Consider the following 23,809-nt stretch of genomic DNA (forward strand, 5'->3'; position numbering starts at 1 on the left):
TGTCTTCTGGTGCTTCCTGAACCTGGTGATTGCACCAAGGCCCTGAAATCAGTATGCAGCATATGCTTTTTTTATGACATATTGGCACTTTCCTACACTACTGATTTGTCCAAGGCAATTATATAGATATTCCCGAAGTGACTCAGTCGCTGGCAGTTAGTAAATTAGGTTGCATATTTTAACCACCTGGCTGGCATAGTTATAAGTGAGTGTCCCTTCACCCTTTTACATAAACTAGTATTTGCAAGCCTAGTCGTTTGGCTATGCAAATGCTTATTTCGTTTTGTTATGATTTTTGCTAAAGTTTATTGTTCGGGAAGATTTCAGGCCGTCATCAATCTAAAAAAAGAAAAACAGCTACAAATAGTTCTCAAAGAGCACTCAGTAGCTCCTGGCATTGAAGAGAACTATTTTGTGGGTTGATCTGGTCTTTGTGACAGGGAAGAATGCTGCCACTCACAGTAAAGGCAACCAGTGTCTGCAACGTGCTGATCCATTCCATATGCTTTAGTGAGAGGAGGAGAAATTTGAATGACCTAACTGACAAATGGATCACGAGAGCTTCATAAAAAGCCCCTATAAAAAAGTATATGTGTAGGGCTTCCGGTTTTATGGAATTTTTTTATCATTTCCGCCTTTATTTATCCATAATTATTTTTTAGCTATTTTATTAGTATTAAGCCATATTTATTATGTGTTTTGAGAGTAAATGGAGCCGTGAAATTGTATATTTCCAAATGTATTTAACTGTTGAACTTGCACTCATACATGGATGCTTGTCACGATATAGCAAATTGGGCAGCCATAACATACAGTACACTTGCAGGTACACTTTAACGTTGTTCTACAAATATATGTTAACATATTCATGTATTTAATGAAATCTGAACCTGTTTTTTAACTCTCCATGCTGTCTATCTGCTCAGCTGTTGCCTGGAATTCATGAAAGAGAGCATGGAGATTTTCTCATAATACGCACAATTTTAAGTCTATTTCCGCTTTTAAAAATAAATATAGACCGGAAACACATTGTTTTCTGTCTGTATTAATCTGTAAAAATGTGTAAACATGGAAAACCAGAAACTTTAAATATATGCATAAACCACTAAAATTCAAGTTATAACTATAACGTGTACCCATCACGCAGTTATGTAATTTAAGATTTCCGTGATCTTATCAATGATGTCGTAGAACATGTTATGAGTGATGTAACATGTGAGGTTCTAAGCAGTGCATGGCAAGGGGCAAGTTTTAGTTACTTGAGTTCATTATGCCTGGTAAAATTCAGTGTTTAAAGTGTTGTGTTTTAGCTGAATTCTTTGACTTACTTTAATTTGTTAGCCTTTATTTTTTCAGTGAACTTATGAGGTTTTTTTTGTGAATTTGAGTTATTTTAAACGCAAAGTAAGATTTTATTACCATACCTAACTTTGCCACCCACCTGCTGACCACTGGTTCGGACCTGTGGCCAGACCCTGCACTCAGCTCCTGTGGTCAGGTCAACCACTGCTGACACCAAACTTATACTTTTTTTTTTTTTTAAACGGGTTTTCTGATCCTGGGGGAATCTTAAACAAACAAGGAAGCCACAGTGGCTCCCCTTGAACTCCCACATGAGTCTAGGGACCAGCATGGTTACCTTGGGACTCCCACAGAATGGTGGGGCCCAAAATCCATATGTTTTTAATTTGATGATGCGGGGATCCTTCTCGAAAACCCTCTTACAAGACGCAGGGAGTCAGGGAAACCCTTCAAGGCCCTCCTGAACCTTTAATTTTAATTGCAGAACACAAGAACTGAGACCCTGAGCCCTGTAATATCGGTAGCAAGATTTTTGTTCGGGTTGCAACCAGCCAATTAGTGTTTGAGTTCCTGCAGGCGGTAAATGAGAAGAAAAGCCCACTCGGCTAATCCTATCACTCTACAACGGTTAGAGGCGGCAGACCCGGAGGCAGAGGTCGGCCCGGGACCAGGGATCAATTCCCGACTCGGCCGGGTGCAGGACCAATGTCAGCAGGCCCGATAAATCTCGCCTCGGTGCCACTCGAACCATGGGGTCCCACGCTGCAACTCTGGGCAATAGCTTGCTTAATCTCCACTCCGGCCCCATCACCGCAGGGGATGCCTGGCTGCACCTTGGGGATGCCCAGTAAAGGGACCATCTCACAGGGAAAGCCAGGACGGGTTCCCCAGTGGTACAGCGCTGGGACGCCCCAGGGTAACCACGCGCTCTATAAATCCAACATTCATTCATTCATTCATTCATTCATTCATTCATTCATTCTAGTTTTAAGGTGATTATGTAAATTGCATCGGGGAATTGGGTTTAATTTCGCCCCTTTTTCTCTACACCCCCCCCCCCCCCCCCCTCTTGATGGATCGCTCTGAAACTTTCAGCCGGGAAGGAGCTGAGGTAGATGACAGTTTTTTGAAAATTTAGTGAAGATTCATCAAACAGTACCAATGTTATTACCGGGGTCCCCATCCGATCTACTCATGGGGATCGTGAGCCTGTGTGGAAATAGCAATGAATATATGAAAAGAAAAATATGCTTTCCTGGTGCCTTTCCTCCCCGCTGGGATTGGCCACCGAACCTGGCGTATGATGCCCAAATTCCCGGAGCATGGGGTTGGCCCAGGGCCTGATGCCCTTAACCCTGAGGGCATGCACATGACTTACTATGTGATATTGTTATGCTAAGGGCGTCATTTTAAATAATGGAGACCTACTGACTTTGTATAAGGATCAGAACACCAAGATAAATTGGCCCTATGACTTCATGAAAAGGGCAAGCATATTAACCTATATAAGCTGACCTGTTTGTCAACAATTACAATCAGATGCACCTTATAAATTCACACGTTGCAATGTATAGCAAAAGTGATTCTCATAATTCGTTTTTTAAATGCCCTATTACAAAAAACACCACCTCCGAATCTTTTTTGTGAGTGTAATATTTTGCAGGACATAAAGTGCAGCCATTGAAACCACCACAAGGGGGCTCTAACCAGTTAAAGAAGGCATACAGGTCCAGCTCAGATTACTTGGAAAAAAAAAGAAAAAATATGGCATACTCTCCTTGGATTTAATAACCCAGGACACGTACTATGTTTTTTTATAATGGTGCTTGGGGGGGGGGGGGTGGGCTGCTGCAGTCCCTACAGCCCCCACAACATTAAAAACAAGCATTTGCAATGCAATAGGTCTCGCATTAGGAATGTTTGAGCTATTGGTATTGTAAATTACAAATTTTGTATTTATGTGTTGGTTTTGAAAATAGCGAAATTAATAGCTATGTCATTTACAATGCCAATAGTTTTAGCTTTCGCAAATGTGACACCTATAGCATTTGTATTGCAATATGTGTTGTATTTACGTGACTTAGATGTATTGATATTACAAATAACAATTGCTTTTAATTTTTTTTATAATTAATACTTAAATAAGTTATTATAATTTATAATGGCAATAGCTTAACATTTTTGTAAATAACTTTAGTGAAGATTATGTTCAGTGTCTTTTATTGTGACAAAAATCGAAGAACAGAAGTGAAATATTAACATCTTTTTGTGACATTTGTAATAAAGCTTGAAACATTGAGAGAACATATTTGAACCAGTTGTTGAATGGTTGCACAGATTGATGCTGTAGTGGCACTGAGTGATGTTGTGGTGGCGACGAGTGATGCTGTGGCATTCAGTGATGCTGTGGTAGCGCATAGTGATGTTGCGGTGCCCCTGAGTGATGCTATGGTGCCTCTGAGTGATGCTGTGGTGATCCGATAGATAGATAGATAGATAGATAGATAGATAGATAGATAGTGAGGGCGATTCATAGACGGAGTGAGGGCGATTCATAGACGGAGTGAGGGCGATTCATAGACGGAGTGAGGGCGGTTCATAGACGGAGTGAGGGCGGTTCATAGACGGAGTGAGGGCGATTCATAGACGGAGTGAGGGCGATTCATAGACGGAGTGAGGGCGATTCATAGACGGAGTGAGGGCGATTCATAGACGGAGTGAGGGCGATTCATAGACGGAGTGCGGGCGATTCATAGACGGAGGGAGGGCGATTCATAGACGGAGGGAGGGCGATTCATAGACGGAGGGAGGGCGATTCACAGACAGAGTGAGGGCGATTCACAGACAGAGTGAGGGCGATTCACAGACAGAGTGAGGGCGATTCACAGACAGAGTGAGGGCGATTCATAGACAGAGTGAGGGCGATTCACAGACAGAGTGAGGGCGATTCACAGACAGAGTGAGGGCGATTCACAGACAGAGTGAGGGCGATTCACAGACAGAGTGAGGGCAATTCACAGACAGAGTGAGGGCAATTCACAGACAGACAGAGTGAGGGCGACAGACAGACAGACAGAGGCCGAACATGCAAGTTATGCTAGCAATGTCTCCTTCGTTGGTGTCTTCCAATTCAGCTGCGGTGAAATATAAATTTACCTTTGCATTTATTTATGTCAAAAGTTCAGCTCTTACTCTAGATTACAGCCCTCCTCATGTTAGAAAAATAGAGCTCTTTAACTCTATATTGCTTTGAAAGTCTGTAATTAGTCATAATTACAAGAGCGAGGGTAGGGCTGAAATTATCAACCTTTTAAAAAGGACAAACGGAAGGTGGCATTAAAAACTGCACTGTCCAGAGACGGGAATAAGAAAAGCACTAAAACTGTAATTTGCAAAGTGTATTCGATACTGTGCTCACTTTGACACTGCATGTGTCTTTTAAGCCACTAAAGCACTCTGCAACATGAGGCATTGTGGGAGCTGTAGTCTTTGTGCACTTCATATGAAAATGGTTTATCAGGAGCGTCTCTGAATAACAGGTAGTCAGGTGGCTTGTCATTATCGGTTCTAGGGAGAGACAGATGCACCGAGATAAATACCAGTGTCCAGTATCACATAAGCCTTGTGTCCGTGCTGCACGTTTGTGTACAAGGGAAAATAAACATCCTGGTAATAACGAGCAGAGGTAACGCCCCAAGGATGGTGGGAAACGCCAGCATGAGCGAATAACCAATCAACTGAACGGCTCGTATGGGGTAGTAAACGCTATATGGATGTCATTACGCCTCGATGTTGTTATTACAACCGGTTTCATAAATTAATCTCAGTTTTACATTCTCCCTCCTGATTTGCAGTACTAGTTGTAGAAGTTCAGGCTCACATGAATGTATTATTATCTTTTACATGTTTTTTTTTTGTAACACCTTTATTAGCGTACTCAGATGCATACACAGCTAACAGCCTACAACCACCAGGGCTGGCAGCGTTACTTCTTCTATGATCAGTCTTTCAACAATTCGCAGATACACAGCCATTGTGCCGACAACCATGGGGCCCGGCGGCGTACATTTGTCATTAGCAAAAAGAACAGTACTGAAAATCGGATTGTAATCGTAAAGGCCGGCCGCTGTGTATGTACTTATTCATCTGTCAGTGCAGTGTATGGCTTCTCGTGACCGCAGGCAACAGAGGTGTATTTTCTGGATTAAAACAACCTTAACTACCTTAAAGGCCCCCTAAGTATAACCCCCCCCACCCATAAGACCTCAACACCCTGTAATCCCCCCCCCCCTCTGGATCATAATCTAATACCCATGTCTAGGTGTCGTCCATCCGACTCCCCAAGTGACGTATCTGTTAGAGCGATGTATCTCTACGTGTGCAGTCCTCACAAAGTGTTTTAAGTGTACCTTCCCATGCTGGGCCACTGGTAGCAAGAGCGAGGGAATCGCTTAAACCCTCCCGGAGTGTGTGTATATCTGTTGAGAAGTGGCTCGCGCGCCTAGCAGAGAATCTGACCAGCTCCCGCCTCAGGACAGCAGGGTATGTCCGCTACGTGGTTATGTGTGAGCTTCCTATCAGCGCTATTGTGTCTGCTCTTGTCCGTCGGGCTGGGTGTTATGAGTGTCTTCCCTGGCGCTTCGGAATGTATTGTATAGACCCCAGAAGTTCTTCGGGCGGCTCATGGGGGGGGGGGAGTAGTTCACTGTAATGTTCTGACTGGGTGCAGCAGTATAGCATACCCCTATCCCACCGTTTCTTCATCGGGGGGACCCCTCATCCAACATTGCGCCACTGTGCGCCGGGCCAGCAATAATCCCATGTCTGCCAGTCGTCGTAATGCCACTGGGAGGTTTCTGGAGTAACCCAGCAGCGCCAGAGCTGGATCCGCCGGCAGTTCAAAATTGAGTATTTCTCTCAATTCCTTTATCACAGACTCCCAGAATTCATGTATTTTGGGGCAGCTCCATGCCAGGTGGAGGAAGTCAGCCGAAGGGGCGTGACATCTCTCACATTCCGGGGTTTGTCTGAGACCGTATCTGTATAGACGTTCCGGAGTGTAGTAAACCCTCTGCAGAAATTTGAAGTGGATCAGCCTATGCCTTCCATTTAAGGAGAGCTTTCTGGTGTTCGTACAGCAGTATCTCCACATATTGTCGTCTATTGTGGTCTGTAGGTCACTCTGCCTAGCTAGCCTGGCCTTCGAGGGTTCCTGGGCTCTATGGGGAATGATCGCTAAGCATGTTGTTATTTTACGTGAGTAATTAGAGTTAATAACGTAGGACTGTTCCGGCAGCTCAGGGGGTTCCTCCATATCTTGTCTCAGTGTGTCTCTCAGAGCACTACGAACTCTGTGAAACTGAAACTTTTGTATTAGAGAAGCGCTATCCGCTGCCTGAGGGACCTGCTACCAAGTTTTTACAGTGCCATCCCCAAACAGCTCCCCGGCGGCAACTATTCCCAGCTCACGCAAAGCTTGAACCACGCCCTTCTCCTCAAATGTCCATCGCAACCACCCCACCGCCATCAGGGGGGAGTAAATCAAGTTGCCACCCCTGGACTTCAAGAGCGAGTACCACGCATGTTTCGTGGCAGTGATTGAGTCCAGTACTCCGACTCTGCGGTCAACGGGAGTGCAAATCGTAACTGGCAGTGGAAGTGGGTCCGCAAACAATTTCTCCATCCTTACATGTGGGATGGTGTCTTCTCCATGTAGCCATGTTTGTAGATGAGTAGCCTGAGCGCTTCTGTACTAACGCTCCATGTCTGGAGTTCCCAGGCCCCCCAGCTCGTATGAGAGAGTGAGTGTGTTCCACTGCACTCTTGGTAGTTTCCCGCCCCAGGCTAAGCGAACCATGAGTGTCCTCAGGTTCTTGAAGAAGGCCCTCGACCGTATAATAGGTAAAGTATTAAAGAGGAAGAGGAATCGTGGCAGCACAACCGTCTTCATGAGGGCAATACGTCCCATCAACGACAACGGGAGTCTGCACCATCTCTCCACATCATCCTCGCATTTACTAAAGGCCACCCCATAGTTCTCACGGAACAACACCTCTGAGTCCGAGTGAATCATTATTCCCAAGTATCGCACTGGGTCTGTAGACCACTGCAGCGGATATTCCAAGTCAAAACGGGTCGTCGCCGGCGTCAGCGGGAATACCACTGACTTATTCCAGTTAATTTTGAGACCGGAGAGCGCCCCGAATCGGACCACCTCTCGCAAGACTGAAGGTAGGTTTGCTTCTGGATTGCGGACATATAAAAGTGTATCGTCAGCATAAGTTGAGATCACGATCTTATATGACGGGAAGCTGACTCCTCGGTGCCAATGGTATTTTAGTAGTGCACAGGCCAGAGGTTCCGCAACCAGCGCATATAACAGTGGAGAGAGAGGGCAGCCCTGTCTGGTGCCCCTACTGATTTCACATGTGTCAGATACTCTGTCTCCAAGGTGCAGTCTAGCCAGTGGTCTCCAGTACAAAGCGCCAATCATTTGCAAGAATGGTTCCCCTAAGCATGAATGGCCACTCCACGGAGTCAAAGGCCTTTTCCATATCTAAGAAGATGGCAACCGCTTTCGAGTCCTGTCTAACGTGTTGAATGGTCCCCAATGCCGTGCGGATGTTGTAGTTCAGGTTCCTCCCTGGGATAAATCCGGACTGCTCCGGAGCCACAATTTCTGGATCTATTAAAGCAAGGCATGTAGCAAGAACCTTGGCGTACAGCTTTGCATCTACATTCAATAGAGATAGTGGTCTGTACGAACCACAGGTATTATGGGGTTTATCAGGCTTGAGGATGGGGACTATCAATGCCTCTCTCATAGATTGTGGCATGTAGCCCTCATCACATATCTCATCGAAAAGAGAGGAAAGATGCGGTATTAATTTATCTTTAAACGCCTTATTAAATCCCACGGTCAATCCATCCGCCCCCGGGGCGCTGTGTTCACGCATGCTAGTCAAAGCTTCCAATATCTCATCTCCCTGTATAGGGGACATTAAGAGCCCCACACATACAAATGCCGTTTTAAGAACGGCATTTGTATGTGTTCTAGGTAATCGTCCATGTCGGCCTCCAGATTGTCTGTCCTAGAAGTGTACAACACCGAGTAGAAGTCTCTGAACTCCCTCAACATCTCATCGTCCGACGTGACAACCCCCTCAGGGGTCGTCACATCTTTTACATGTTTGTTATTAACACACTTGGTCCCTGGTTAAATATATTCCTGAAAACCTGTATTTGTTGTGTTTCCTGTTTTGCGCATCAATTTTACATTAGTTCTTTTATCGGCTCCCTACAAAGCAGTTATGTAGGCCTTAAGTTTCAAAATGTCCTGAACAAATCCATATATTTGAACGAATGCCATTTTTTCACTTTCTGGTCCCAGAGGGAAAGAACTTAGCAAAAAGCTTGTAAAATGAGAATATGTTCAAAAGTAGAACACTGTCCCTAAATGTAAACAAAACGCTGACGCCCGTAGTGTTTTTGTGCCGAGTGTTAAAGGTCGGTCTTGCCCACAGAGCCAGTGAAACCAGCATTGTACTCAACCAGATATCACGCGCCGTTTGTCTTCTAGCCCCTCCTCAAATCCATCAGTCAGTGAATGGATGGATGGCCAATTTGACACAGCAGAGGGCCTCTTAATTGACGTAAAATTCGAGAAAACGGAAATCTTTCCCTTCCTCAGTGCTCATTTTAACAAGCCTTACCTGAAAATGTTAATGTGGTGGGACTCGCTGTACAAAATCTATATTAAATCTCAGCGAGGCGGACCGCTGCATACCACAGCAAGTGTAATTGGTGCCCACTGATTCGTTGTGCAGCTATCATAAATAGAGGACCGGGTGTACCCAGAAGCGTGTACGGTGTTTTCACGAGCATGTGCACATTATATCTCGGAGTGAAATACTCTACTTACGAACTGTCATTAGGATACTAAGCATGTGCTTATAAAACATGCAAGGCTCTTTGGGACATGCGCGCCTTATCCATGGACACAAACTCTGGTGCGCTGCATAAAACCAAGTACTGTGTATTTCATGTACAAACGGAGGCGCCGGTTTTCGAAGTGTTTCAAGGGCTGTTTCTGCGAGAATAAAACACATTTATCACAACATGGGGGCTGGGAGCCCTGAGTGTCTTGGTAACATGTATGTGTGAGAGAGGTACGCAGTAAGTACGCACCGTGGGTCTGTTTGCTGGGGACCCACAACACACACGTGTCACAGACGGACACAACGTGTGTACGTGTCAGAAAGTGTCGTGCATGTAATACTTTCGAGTAACGGGGGTTTAACTGCACCGCGACCGCCGTGATACCGTGATGGTCATGTTAGAGCTTTTAACACATAATAAGTAAATACATAAATAGAAGTATGTCTGAGGGCAGGGGTACCAAGGTGCACTTAGCAAACTTAAGTACAGTACCGGGGCACCCCTTCCCTTTTAAAACAAATCTAAACGTGTTGTGTCTCATTTACAATAAAGCCAGCGCAGGAGGGGATGAAATGCTGAGTTTGTAAAGGGTTGTATATGTAAACGTCTGGCTGAGCACTTCCTGCCCCTGCTTACAAAGTGTGTGAGAGGGGGAAGGGGGGTTGTGATCCGCGCATATGTATCATGCATACACACATTCATGCATAGTTATTGCAGCCCGGAGCTGGGACAACGTGAGCACAAAAAGCATCACAGTGTGTTCAACATACAAGAACATTCAATGACATTGCGGTGTGCATTTGTACACTGTATTATTCTATCCGTGTGTGTATTGTGTAGCATAGGGTAACAAGGCGGCTTGTAGAACAGGCAGTGACATCGCGGTGTGCGCGTGAAACACTGGTGCAGCATGCAATGGCATTCGAATGTGTACCACATTTAAAAATATCTTATGAACCACAACGTGCAATTAAATGCGTCATGCAAACTCTTACAAAAACATAACTGTATTTATATAAAATGCAACAAATGTTGTACACAAAAATACCCCTGTGGTGTGTAGAACATAATATTGCGACTAGGGTGACCAACTGGGAAAACAGAACAAGGTGGCTGGACAGGAAAATTACCAGAACAATTTCCAGACACGCAGTCAAAATGTACCACGTGACCACAGGGTTTGAATCCCAAAATACATTTATTTTCTTTGATTGGGATTATCAAAGTTTCAAGCACACAAGCACGAGCAAAAAACTATTACGACAGTGGATTCATGTGTACAATATCTACAAATATACAAGTTTACAAATGTACACTACTTACAACAATGAATCAAGCAAAACAAGTAAGCGTGACACACCAAAACCAATGAAAAAAATTCAGTGAACAAAATAAATTGCAATTATATACAGTGCAAAATTAGTGCATAGAGCAAATGTGCGACCAGTCCATAGAACTATGAAACCAAGGGACAGGCGGAGTAGATGGAATAAAGTGCCTGCCTGTCTGCCAAAACCTGTGGTTGACTATTTGTATCGGGTTGCACAACTAGGATCCAAAGTAGTGGGATGAATTCTATCCTAGAGGCACCCTTTGAGATTGCCACAGGGTGGAAGTGTCGACGCGTTTCGAACTTGGATGTTATAGGTTCTCTTCAGGACAGGGACTGGGAACAGTGAGTCTGTAAAGATATACAGAGTGGGTGTCAGGATTGTATATCATAGTACTGTAACAGTTAGCTCTGGCTCCACAAAAGGGGAAAACAGTTACCTGCACGAGGGCATAGGAATTGCCGTGGTGTCGGTAAATCTCAATGGACAGTAGATTCTGAAACAACACATACAAGAATTGGGCTTAGCGTAATGGCAAACCTGGAGTTCTGGGATATTAAAAGAGATGGTGCAGAGCCATAGAAAATTTGTAAATCATACCTGGAGTTCACACTGGGGTAAACCGAAGATGTAATGCCCGCTAAGCGGTGCACAATCAGGGTTGAGGAGAGCTCACATTTTGCAGCGCGTGGGTTACAAGCTGGGAAAAACCACAAGAGAAGAATTCCCAAAATTAACAAATTTAAACAAGTGTATGGGCTCACCAGTCACAAACACGGACCCATGGGGGAAGAGTCCTACCTGTATTATCAGCTGGCCGGTAAAGGAGCCTTATCGCAGAACCAAATTCAGGCCGGCAGGCGGTTATTTAATTAATTAAACCGCGACCTGTGGCAAAGAAAGTAAATACTCTTTAAGCTACGAACTCGTGGGTAAATGCCGAACGCTAACGGCTCAGGGATGCGTGCACCATGTGCGCGGAACACTTACTCGTATGAGAAGAAACGTTCCGTCAATTCGGAAAGGAGCTCGATCTGTCAGTGACTCGCGGCGCTCTGCGAGGGTACTAAAAACCGCCGGGTCAGAAGACTCATGGGCGTGTCTACTGGAGGGCTCCTGGAGGATGCTGGTAGATGTAGTTGAAGTGTACCAAGCTAATATTTGTACACGCATAAGGCATTAAAAGGTTTTGACAACGTGTGGCATATACCGTAATTGACAGAAAATGTCAAAGTTAAACAACAACGGTCTCATAAGTGGATAGATGATCCACACAGAGACGTTGCTATTTTCATTGGTGGTTCGTCCCGAAAACTTTAAGGAACGCCCAGGTCAAGAGGCAGTTGCGTGTGTCTGGTGGAAGGCTCCTAAAGGACGCTGAAAATATATTTTGATCGCTCATAATGATACAAACAAAGAGGATTGTAATGGTTGGAAAACATGTGGCATTTAACATACAGAACCGAATGCATCAAGATCAATACAACAGAACTAGGAAAAATGCGTGGTCACATGGTCTACACCAGGACATTGTTGTTATCATAAAGGTTCAAATGCATTTAGTGTGCATATTTACAACATCATAATGGAACATGAGACGGAGCATATTCACAAATCAGGTAACCAAAAGACTCTCTAATCCCAACCCCGGGTGGATCATCACGCCAAGAAAGAAAAGTTAACAGAGTAACAGGGATTTTGAAAAGAGAGAATGTGAAAATATACGAAAAGCAGTTCAGAATTGCAACACAGCCAAGCTCAGCCGGAAGGGTCGAAATCAGTTCATAAGCTGGTAATTTCAGACATTTCATTCAACCCGGAGTTAGATGTGTCAAACTTCAATATGAGGTACGCTTCTTTCTGAGACAGGCGGACATCGGGGTCACCATTGCCTCCCCTGATGACCGCTAGCACCGTCCATCTTATGTCGTGACTGGAGTGTTTTTGTTGTAAGAAATGAGAGACCAGGGGGGCTGTCATGTTTTTGTTATTGATTCTTGAACGGTGTTGAATGATTCTCTGACGGACCTCCTGCGTGGTTTTGCCGATGTACAGCAAGTTGCACGGGCATTGTATGGCATACACTGTGTATTTGGTCTTGCAGTTTGTATGTTCATTGTGACGCCAAAATTTATTCCCATCCGTGAAAAGAGAACCTTCTATTGTGAGGTCACATACGGAACATGTCCCGCATTTACGGTGCCCTGTGACTGGATTGGCTCCGAAGATAGTACTTTGAGAAACCTTTTTTGGAGGCGGTCTAGTGGATGTAATCATCTGTCCAATGCTCCTGTTCTTCTTAAGAGCAAAAAGAGGGGCACCTATCTCTGGAAGGATTTCCTGCACCAAATGCCAACTTCTTTTGATGATTTTTTGAAGTTGGTTGGTGTGAGGGCCAAAAGTGGAAACACAGACCATCCTCTCTGTCGCGGGCCTGGATCTTTTTTCAAGGAGATGTTCCCTGGGTGTCCATCTCGCTCTCTTCATGGAGTGCTTCAAGAGTTTCTGAGGGTAACCTCGTTCTTGCAGCTTCTGGGTAAGACCATGACCATGCAACTCGAACTGCTCGATGGTGGTGCAGTTACGTCTCACAGCACCAGTCACTACCACCACAGCATCACTCAGCGACACTCAGCACCACAACATCAGTCAGCACCACTCAGCACCACCACACCATCACTCAGCACCACCACACCATCACTCAGCACCACCACACCATCACTCAGCACCACCACACCATCACTCAGCACCACCACACCATCACTCAGCACCACCACTTAGCACCACCACACCATCACTCAGCACCACCACACCATCACTCAGCACCACCATACCATCACTCAGCACCACCACACCATCACTCAGCACCACCACACCATCACTCAGCACCACCACAGCAACAATCAGCAGCAGCACATTATCACTTAGCAGCACCACATTATCACTCAGCAGCACCACAGAATTACTCAGTACCACCACAACACCATCACAGCATCACTCAGCACCACCACACCATCACTCAGCACCACCACACCATCACTCAGCACCACCACAGCAACAATCAGCAGCAGCACATTATCACTCAGCAGCACCACATTATCACTCAGCAGCACCACAAAATTACTCATTACCACCACAACACCATCACAGCATCACTCAGCAACACCACAGCACCACTCTACACCACCACAGCACCACTCTGCACCACCACAGCAGCACTCTGCACCACCACAGCAGCACTCAGCACCACCACACCATCACTCAGCACCACCACACCATCACTCAGCACCACCACACCATCACTCAGCACCACCACAGCAACAATCAGCAGCACCACATTATCACTCAGCAGCACCACATTATCACTCAGCAGCACCACAAAATTACTCAGTACCATCACAGCATCACTCAGCAACACCACAGCACCACTCTACACCACCACAGCACCACTCTGCACCACCACAGCACCACTCTACACCACCACAGCACCACTCTACACCACCACAGCACCACTCTACACCACCACAGCACCACTCGGCACCACCACAGCACCACCACAGCAGCACCACAGCACCACTAAGCACCACCACAGCATCACTCAGCGACACACCAGCATCACCCACCACCACTACAGCACCACTCACCATCACCACATCACCACTCACCATCACCACATCACTCAGTGCTACAACAGCATCACTCCGCACAACAATATTATCATACAGCACCACCACATTATCACTTAGCGCCACCACAGGACCACTCGGCACCACCAAAGCACCACTCAGCACAACATTATCACTCAGCACCACAACATTATCACTCTACACCAACACAGCACCACTCAGCACCACCTCAGCACCACACATCACCACCACAGCACTACTCACCACCACAACAGCAACACCAAACAGCAAACATATACTAACCACCAAAAATATACTGTCCAAAAAACAATTTCAAAAGAAATTAGCTTTGCAATAAGTAGACAACTTTGCAAATAGCAATCAATATGCAAAGTAGAACTATCTACAAAAAAAACCATTACCAACAATAAAACGCAGGTAAAAAAAAGGACCAAAGCACAAGATAACAATTAACAAACGATCACAGGCTAAATCGAAATAAACTGCACCTACAAATATATAGTTAATGTTATGTTATGTTATGCATTTTGTAAAGCGCAACAGCTGCCCCAGCAACGGGGCGTCCCGGCGCTAGAACCATATCATAACCAGCTGAGAAAAGAACAGAAGGAGACCTACAGGGGGTGGGAAGAGATGAGTTTTAATAGCTTTGCGGAAAGCTGATAGGTTGTTGATGCAACGGATGTGGAGAGGAAGGGAGTTCCATAACTTAGCCCCTAGCAGTCTGAATGAACGTCCTCCGATGCGACAGAACTTTGTGTGGGGGACCAAGACTAGATGTTGCCCTTTAGAGCGGAGGTTGCGTTGGGGGTTGTAGGGCGTTAGCAGCGGGCGTAGGAGCTCTGGTCCCTCGGTTTTCAGAATTTTAAAGGCAAAGATGAGGGCCTTGAATTGGATGCGGGCTTCCACGGGCAGCCAGTGCAGTCTGTGGATGGTAGCTCTCGCGGAGCACCTTCTAGGCAGGCCTACTATTGCCCTGGCAGCAGAATTCTGAATCCGTTAGAATCTCTTGATTTTAGCTTTGTTAGCTCCTAACAGCAGGACACTCGCGTAGTCCAGCCGGGCCAGGATGGTCGATTGTACAATGAGTTGCCGCGTTTTGGGGTCGAAGAAACCTAGAATGGGATTGAGGCTTCCCAGTAATCCGATACAAGTCGCGGCAACTTTTTTAGTGTGGGACTGGAAATTAAGTGCAGAGTCCAGCCAAACTCCCAGGTTCTTTGCCAGAGTTTTAGGGGGGGGCTGGGCCCAGTGAGCAGGGCCACCAGAGGTCACTCCAGCTGTTGGGGTTCTTGCCCAAGAGCAGTACCTCGGTTTTACCTCCATTGAGTTGAAGGCAATTTGCTGTCATCCAGTTGGCGACGGCGGTCAGTCCATCCCTGAATCTAGTGGCATCGGGGAGGGAGCCTCGTTAAGGCTGATGACCAACTGTGTGTCGTCGGCGTACGACACCATTGTGAGATCCCACTTTTTGGCAACTTCCGCCAGAGGTTGCATATAAAGATTAAAAAGGGATGGACTGAGGGCAGAGCCCTGTGGGACTCCTTGTCCTATATCTTGCAACACAAGATATAGGACAAGGACAAACTCAAAGCAACACAAAAAAGTGTTTTTGAAGGTTGGTGCATACCGATAGTGTGTGAATTCATCTCTGCATTAATTAATATAAAACATTCACAAAAAAAAATAATACACCTAAATAAAGACACTGTGAATATAATACTACAGTACAATAAAGATTCTAACATTGACAGTAATAAAAAAATTACACAAAGAATGTCGGAAGTATATTACATAAAATAAGTACATTGCAATATATTACATCAAAAAACTTTGATAAATAGCACATCAAAATTTAGAAACGTGCAATAGCTATACACGATGTACATACACAAACTCAAATACAGTCACAATATGTAGGAAGTACATCACAAACAATAAAAACATTGCAATATAATAATAAAAAAATAGAATAATACATAGCACATTCAAAAATTCGAAAGAATTCAATAGCTATACACAAAGTACATAAGCAAAGTCAAATAAAGTCTGAATATGTCGGAAATACGTCACATAAAAAAATACATTGCAATATATTCATTATAAAAAACATTAATACATAGCACATCAACAGTTTATAAAGTTACATAGCTATACACTAAGTACATACGCTAAACCAAATACAGTCGCGATACACAAACGTCGGAAAAAAAATACAAAACAGTAATAAATGTATAAAAAAGTATAAACACAATCAATACTACATTCACAAAATGTATATAATACATATTAAAATTTACACTTACCTGTCAAACGACGCAGCAACAACACAGGAAGCACAACACGCCTTTCGCACGCGACGATTCTTGATGATCTGGGAAATTCCCCGTTGACGCACGTCAATCGCAACTCTACGTCCCAAAACGTAGCGCTGCGATTAACAAAAAATTACTTCACTCAAAAAACAAAATGGAATTTACAAAAACTAGAACGCTAACCTCAAAAACGTAGGTAGGATAGAGGCAAAACATTGCGTCCGCCATTAAAATAAAAAATAAAACATACGCGAAACAAACAAGGGACTCAACACAATACTATCACACACAACAAACACCAAAATATAAAAACCCATACACACACATGTTCACAGAAACAAAAAAAAAACACACTTGCAAAAAGACTCAAACACCATCACATCGGCAACAACACACAACATCACACACTAAGCATAACACCACAAACTACAATACACTCATAAAGCAACAGCACAGCATCACTCAGTAACATCACAGCACCACCACAGCACCAATCACCACCACCACAGCATCACTCAGCACCACCACAGCATCACTCAGCACCACCACAGCATCACTCAGCGCCACCCCAGCATCACTTAGCACCACTCAGCACCAACCCAGCATCACTCAGCGCCAACCCAGCATCACTCAGCGCCACCCCAGCATCACTCAGCGCCACCCCAGCATCACTCAGCGCCACCCCAGCATCACTCAGCGCAACCCCTGCATCACTCAGCGCCACCCCAGCATCATTCAGCGCCACCCCAGCATCACTCAGCGCCACCCCAGCATCACTCAGCGCCACCCCAGCATCACTCAGCGCCACCCCAGCATCACTCAGCGCCACCCCAGCATCACTCAGCGCCACTCCAGCATCACTCAGCGCCACCCCAGCACCACTCAGCGCCACACCACCATCACTCAGCGCCACACCAGCATCACTCAGCGCCACACCAGCATCACTCAGCGCCACACCAGGTGACCGTCCTGACTTCGTCAGTTGCGGTCGCTCCCTCCTGCCCCTGCTCTCTACTACCTCAAGCTGGGTATCGTTTGCGCAGCTCTGCTGCTAATCACAGAGATTGTCCTTTGCTGCATTATTTATTTATTTTTACACCTTGTATTAGCCTGCCTTGAGATCGTGTGCCCGTGTTTGGTGTCCATTGCTGCATTATTTATTTATTTGTTCTCCTGCATTAGCTGCCTTGAGATCGTGTACCCGTGCTTGCTGTCCATTGATTCATTATTTATTTATTTTTACTCACTGTATTGGCATTTGTGTGGCCGCCCCGCGTAGTTATTTAGTCGGTTTCACCCGACCCGGTCGGCGCTTCCGCCCCAGCCGCCATTGCTGCTGTTGTTGTTGTTGCCCGGAGCCCGCCCCTCCACCACGCACCCGCCTCCCAGCTGCTCCTCCCTCCCACTAAACAACAAAGCCTCCTCTCCAGACACCGTAGCGCTGTGACTGTCCTGACTTCGTCAGTTGCGGTCGCTCCCTCCTGCCCCTGCTCTCTCCTACCTCAAGCTGGGTATCTTTTGCGCAGCTCTGCTGCTAATCACAGAGATTGTCCTTTGCTGCATTATTTATTTATTTTTACACCTTGTATTAGCCTGCCTTGAGATCGTGTGCCCCTGTTTGGTGTCCATTGCTGCATTATTTATTTGTTCTCCTGCATTAGCTGCCTTGAGATCGTGTGCCCGTGCTTGCTGTCCATTGATTCATTATTTATTTATTTTTACTCCCTGTATTGGCATTTGTGTGGCCGCCCCGCGTAGTTATTTAGTCGGTTTCACCCGACCCGGTCGGCGCTTCCGCCCCAGCCGCCATTGCTGTTGTTGTTGTTGTTGCCCGGAGCCCGCCCCCTCCACCACGCACCCGCCTCCCAGCTGCTCCTCCCTCGCCGCTCCCCCCTCCCACTTATGACAGATGCTCATGCGCGCAGCGTTCACGCGCAGCGGTCGCGCCCCAGTTGCGCCGAAGGTGCGCCAAATTTGGATATTTGGATATTTGGAGGGGTATTTATAGAGCGCGGCGTTCGCTCCGGAAGGAGCATCATGGCGCTGAAAGTCCTTGAAACCAGGTCACAGAGTGATAGGGGGGAGGCTAGATGGAGGCTTTAGTCCAGTCGTCGGAGAGATTAAAAATCCAAGTTTTTAGAAGTTTCCTTAAATGGTTTCTCAAGTGACTGAAGTCTGAGGTGTCTAGGCATGCTGTTCCAGGCTCTAATAGCCAGGGTGCAGAGGGTTTTTCCGCCTTTAGACTTCAGGTTGAACTTGGTGGAGATCATGAAGTTTTCTTGTGAGGATCGGAGGGAACGACTCGGATTGTAGTGAGGGAAGCGTCTGGTAAGATAAGAGGGACCTGTTTTGTTAAAGGCTCTGAAGGCAATGGTGAGAATCTTAAAGAGTATTCTCTTGTGCAAGGGGAGCCAGTGTAAGGTCTTTAGGGCTGAGGAGATTGAAGATTTGCGTGGAAGTTTTAGGACGAGGCGGGCGGCAGTGTTTAAAACACTTTGAAGTTTAGAGAGAGTGGACTTCTTGGTCCCTGCCAGGAGGCCGTTACAGTAGTCTACACGTGAGAGTATGAGGGCTACTGTTACGGTCTTTCTAGAGTCGAGGGGGAGAAAATCAAAGAACTTTCTCAGGGACTTGATTATGCCGAAGCATTTTCCTGCTACGGACGTGACGTGGTGATCAAATGAAAGGTCAGAGTCAAAGAGAACCCCGAGGTTCCGGGCAGAAGTGACTGGAACAAAATCACCATCGACCAGATCTCCTCATCGATTCTTCAAAACGCCCCTGCCCACTCCTCAAACCCCGACCAAGCAGCCATTAACCTCACCCAATGGCTATCCAACAGCGCCGACATCCTAGCACCGTTGAAAAAACGCCAAATCAAACTAGGCAGCAAAAACGCCTCCTGGTTCAACGACGATCTTAAGAAATCTAAGAAACTCTGTCGCTCCCTCGAAGGCCTGGAAAAAAGACCCAAACACCAGCACCAGGGACGCCTTCAAAAACGCCACCCGCATACACCACCAACTAATCCGGTCTGCCAAGAAAGCCGCATTCAAAGACCGACTAGATAACAACGCCCACAACAGCAAGGAACTATTCAACATCATCAAAGATTTTACCAACCCCTCAGCCAACTCCAACGACATCACCCCCTCTCAAGCCCTCTGCAACTCCCTAGCTTCATTCTTCCACAACAAAATCGCAGACATCCACAACAGCTTCGACAACCGACCCGAAGACCAACCCACCCAACCCTCTGCAGGACCCTCAACCCCCTTGAACATCCTTAATGACTGGAATCCAATCTCCACTGAGGACACTATCCGCCTGATGAACTCCATCCACTCAGGATCCCCCACAGACCCATGCCCTCACCACATCTTCAACAAAGCAGACTCCATCATAGCACCACACCTCCGAGACGTCATCAACTGCTCCTTCAACTCCGCCACCTTCCCGGAAAGCTGGAAACATGCCAAACTCAGCGCCCTTCTGAAAAAAACCACAGCTGACCCCACCGAACTCAAAAACTACCGCCCCATCTCGCTCCTTCCATTCCCGGCCAAAGTCATCGAGAAAGCTGTCAACAACCAGCTCGCCGCATTCCTCGAAACCAACAAATCCCTCGACTCCTCACAGTCCGGCTTCCGAGCCAAACACAGCACTGAGACCGCCCTCATCGCAGCAACCAACGACATTCGAACTCTACTGGACAATGGAGACACAGTCGCCCTCATCCTCCTCGACCTCTCCGCAGCCTTCGACACAGTCTGTCATAGCACCCTATTACAGCGCCTCAGAAACATCGGAATCCAAGGAAAAGCACTGGATTGGATCACCTCGTTCCTCACCGGAAGAACCCAAAGAGTCCGCCTCCCACCATTCAAGTCAGAGGCCACTAAAGTCATCTGCGGCGTGCCACAAGGATCTTCACTCAGCCCCACCCTCTTCAACGTATACATGAGCCCCCTCGCGGTCATCGCACGCCAACACAACCTCAACATCATCTCCTACGCTGACGACACTCAACTGATCCTATCACTCACCAAAGACCCTAACACTGCCAAAACCAACCTACATGAAGGAATGAAAGAAGTAGCCGAGTGGATGAAGCACAGCCGACTAAAACTGAACTCAGACAAAACAGAAGTCCTTATCCTAGGTACCTCCCCCTCCGCCTGGGATGACTCTTGTTGGCTAGAGACCCTTGGAAAAGCACCCATCCCGACGGACCACGCACGGAACCTGGGCGTCATCCTGGATTCTTCACTCTCCATGAACAGACAAGTCAACGCCGTTTCATCATCCTGCTTCAATATTCTTCGCATGCTCAAAAAAACATTTCGCTGGATCCCCACCGAAACTAGAAAAACTGTCACCCACGCACTGGTCACGAGCCGCCTGGACTACGGAAACACCCTATACGCCGGTACCACCGCAAAACTCCAGAAAAAACTCCAACGCATCCAGAACGCTTCAGCCAGACTCGTACTAGACATCCTGCGTAAAGACCACATCTCTGGTCACCTGAAAAACCTCCACTGGCTCCCCGTCAATAAAAGCATTACTTTCCGCCTCCTAACCCACGCACACAAAGCACTCTACGAACTTGGACCCGAAGGCCTTAACACACGACTCTCCTTCTACACTCCCTCCCGCCAGCTACGATCCTCCAACCAAGCCCTTGCTACTGTACCTCGCATCAACAAAACCACCATGGGAGGTAGATCCTTCTCCTACCTGCCAGCTAAAACCTGGAACTCACTTCCCACTCACCTTCGCCTCACTCAGAACCACCTAGCATTCAGAAAGCAACTTAAAACTTGGATATTCGACAAGTAATTCCCCCACCCTTCTTCAAGCGCCTTGAGACCCTCTGGGTATGTAGCGCGCTATATAAATCATTTGACTTGACTTGACTTGACTCAGCGCCACCACAGCATCACTCAGCGCCACCACAGCATAACCCAGCGCCACCACAGCATAACCCAGCGCCACCACAGCATAACCCAGCGCCACCAGAGCATCACTCAGCACCACCACAGCATCATTCAGCAACACCACAGCACCACTCAGCACCACCACATTATCACTCAGCACCACCACATTATCACTCAGCACCACCACATTATCACTCAGCACCACCTCATTATCACTCAGCACCACCTCATTATCACTCAGCACCACCACATTATCACTCAGCACCACCACATTATCACTCAGCACCACACCATTATCACTCAGCACCACACCATTATCACTCAGCACCACCACCACCACAGCATCACTCAGCACCACCACAGTACCACTCAGCACCACCGCGGCATCACTCAGCGCCACCCCGGCATCACTCAGCGCCACCCCGGCATCACTCAGCGCCACCCCGGCATCACTCAGCGCCACCCCGGCATCACTCAGCGCCACCCCAGCATCACTCAGCGCCACGCCAGCAACACTCAGCACCACCACAGCACCAGTCAGCACAAGCCCAGCACCAATCAACACCACCCAGCACCACTCATAACCACCACAGCTTCACTCATAAGCACAACAGCATCACTCAGCACCACCACAGCATCACTCAGCACCACCACAGCATCACTCAGCACCACCACAGCATCACTCAGCACCACCACAGCATCACTCAGCACCACCACAGCATCACTCAGCACCGCCACAGCATCACTCAGCACCGCCACAGCATCACTCAGCACCGCCACAGCATCACTCATTACCACCACAGCATCACTCGGTGCCACCACAGCATCACTCGGCGCCACCAGAGCATCACTCGGCGCCACCAGAGCATCACTCGGCGCCACCAGAGCATCACTCGGCGCCACCAGAGCATCACTCGGCGCCACCAGGGCATCACTCGGCGCCACCAGGGCATCACTCGGCGCCACCAGGGCATCACTCGGCGCCACCAGGGCATCACTCGGCGCCACCAGGGCATCACTCGGCGCCACCAGGGCATCACTCGGCGCCACCAGGGCATCACTCGGCGCCACCAGAGCATCACTCGGCGCCACCAGAGCATCACTCGGCGCCACCAGAGCATCACTCGGCGCCACCGCGGCATCACTCATCACCACCGCGGCATCACTCATCACCACCGCGGCATCACTCATCACCACCGCGGCATCACTCATCACCACCGCGGCATCACTCATCACCACCGCGGCGTCACTCATCACCACCGCGGCGTCACTCATCACCACCGCGGCGTCACTCAGCACCACCGCGGCGTCACTCAGCACCACCGCGGCGTCACTCAGCACCACCGCGGCGTCACTCAGCACCACCGCGGCGTCACTCAGCACCACCGCGGCGTCACTCAGCACCACCGCGGCGTCACTCAGCACCACCGCGGCGTCACTCAGCACCACCGCGGCGTCACTCAGCACCACCGCGGCGTCACTCAGCACCACCGCGGCGTCACTCAGCAGCACCGCGGCATCACTCAGCACCACCGCGGCATCACTCAGCACCATCCCTCAGCACCACCGCGGCATCACTCAGCACCACCGCGGCATCACTCAGCACCAACGCGGCATCACTCAGCACCAACACAGCATCAGTCAGCACCACCACAAAACCACTCAGCACCACCACAGCAACACTCAGCACTCCACCCTCCAACTCCACACTCCATACAACTCCAGCCTCAAAAAACAAAAACACACTCTAACTCCACCATACAAGTCCAAGTCCACCCTCAACGTCCACCCTTCAAACCCAAACCCACCCCTCAAGCCCAAACCCACCCCTCAAGCCCAAATACACCCTTCAAGCCCAAATACACCCTTCAACCCCAACTACACACTCCAACTCAAAAACAACCTCCAAACCCAAATACACCCTCCAAAACCAACATCAAAATCAACCCTCCAACTCCACCCTCCAATTCAACCTTCACTCGATCTATCGCCATACACACTCACTACTCTCTACCACTATACCGCCCTCACTCACTCTACCGCCCTCACTCACTCTAACGCCTTCTATAATTCGATGTTCACTTCTCTTCTCCTGTACTCCATCCATCAAGATCTTTATTTCGGCGCCATATGCCATAAAAGGTACAGGTACATACATTAAAACACATTGTAGTTAAAATGTTAAAATAGTAAAACATTGGAACATATAAAACCAATAAACAGGAATAAGAATAGGACCCGGCCTTTAACATACACACATTGTCATTGTTATAAAGTTATATTTTGACAATTGTCATACATCTCAAACTAAAAAGTGTCTTCTCTTGTGCCAAAAT

The 23,809-nt window shown here is 47.4% G+C and overlaps 2 protein-coding genes across 4 annotated transcripts in view; one reads left to right on the plus strand and one right to left on the minus strand.

Moving 5' to 3' along the window:
• LOC147726003 (uncharacterized) overlaps positions 1-23,809 on the plus strand; it is a 618,497-nt gene that overhangs the window by 233,693 nt on the left and 360,995 nt on the right. The window lies entirely within an intron of this gene.
• On the minus strand, positions 7,761-23,027 carry LOC147726004 (uncharacterized). Its single transcript, XM_086962718.1, has 3 exons — positions 22,185-23,027; positions 11,011-11,067; positions 7,761-8,288 (listed from the first exon to the last, which is right to left on the minus strand). Exons 1-3 carry the CDS (start codon positions 23,025-23,027, stop codon positions 7,761-7,763), a joined length of 1,428 nt encoding a protein of 475 aa, XP_086818844.1.

The sequence above is a fragment of the Lissotriton vulgaris genome, chromosome 3_1 (assembly GCF_964263255.1).
Source record: "Lissotriton vulgaris chromosome 3_1, aLisVul1.2, whole genome shotgun sequence".
Classification (NCBI taxonomy): domain Eukaryota; kingdom Metazoa; phylum Chordata; class Amphibia; order Caudata; family Salamandridae; genus Lissotriton; species Lissotriton vulgaris.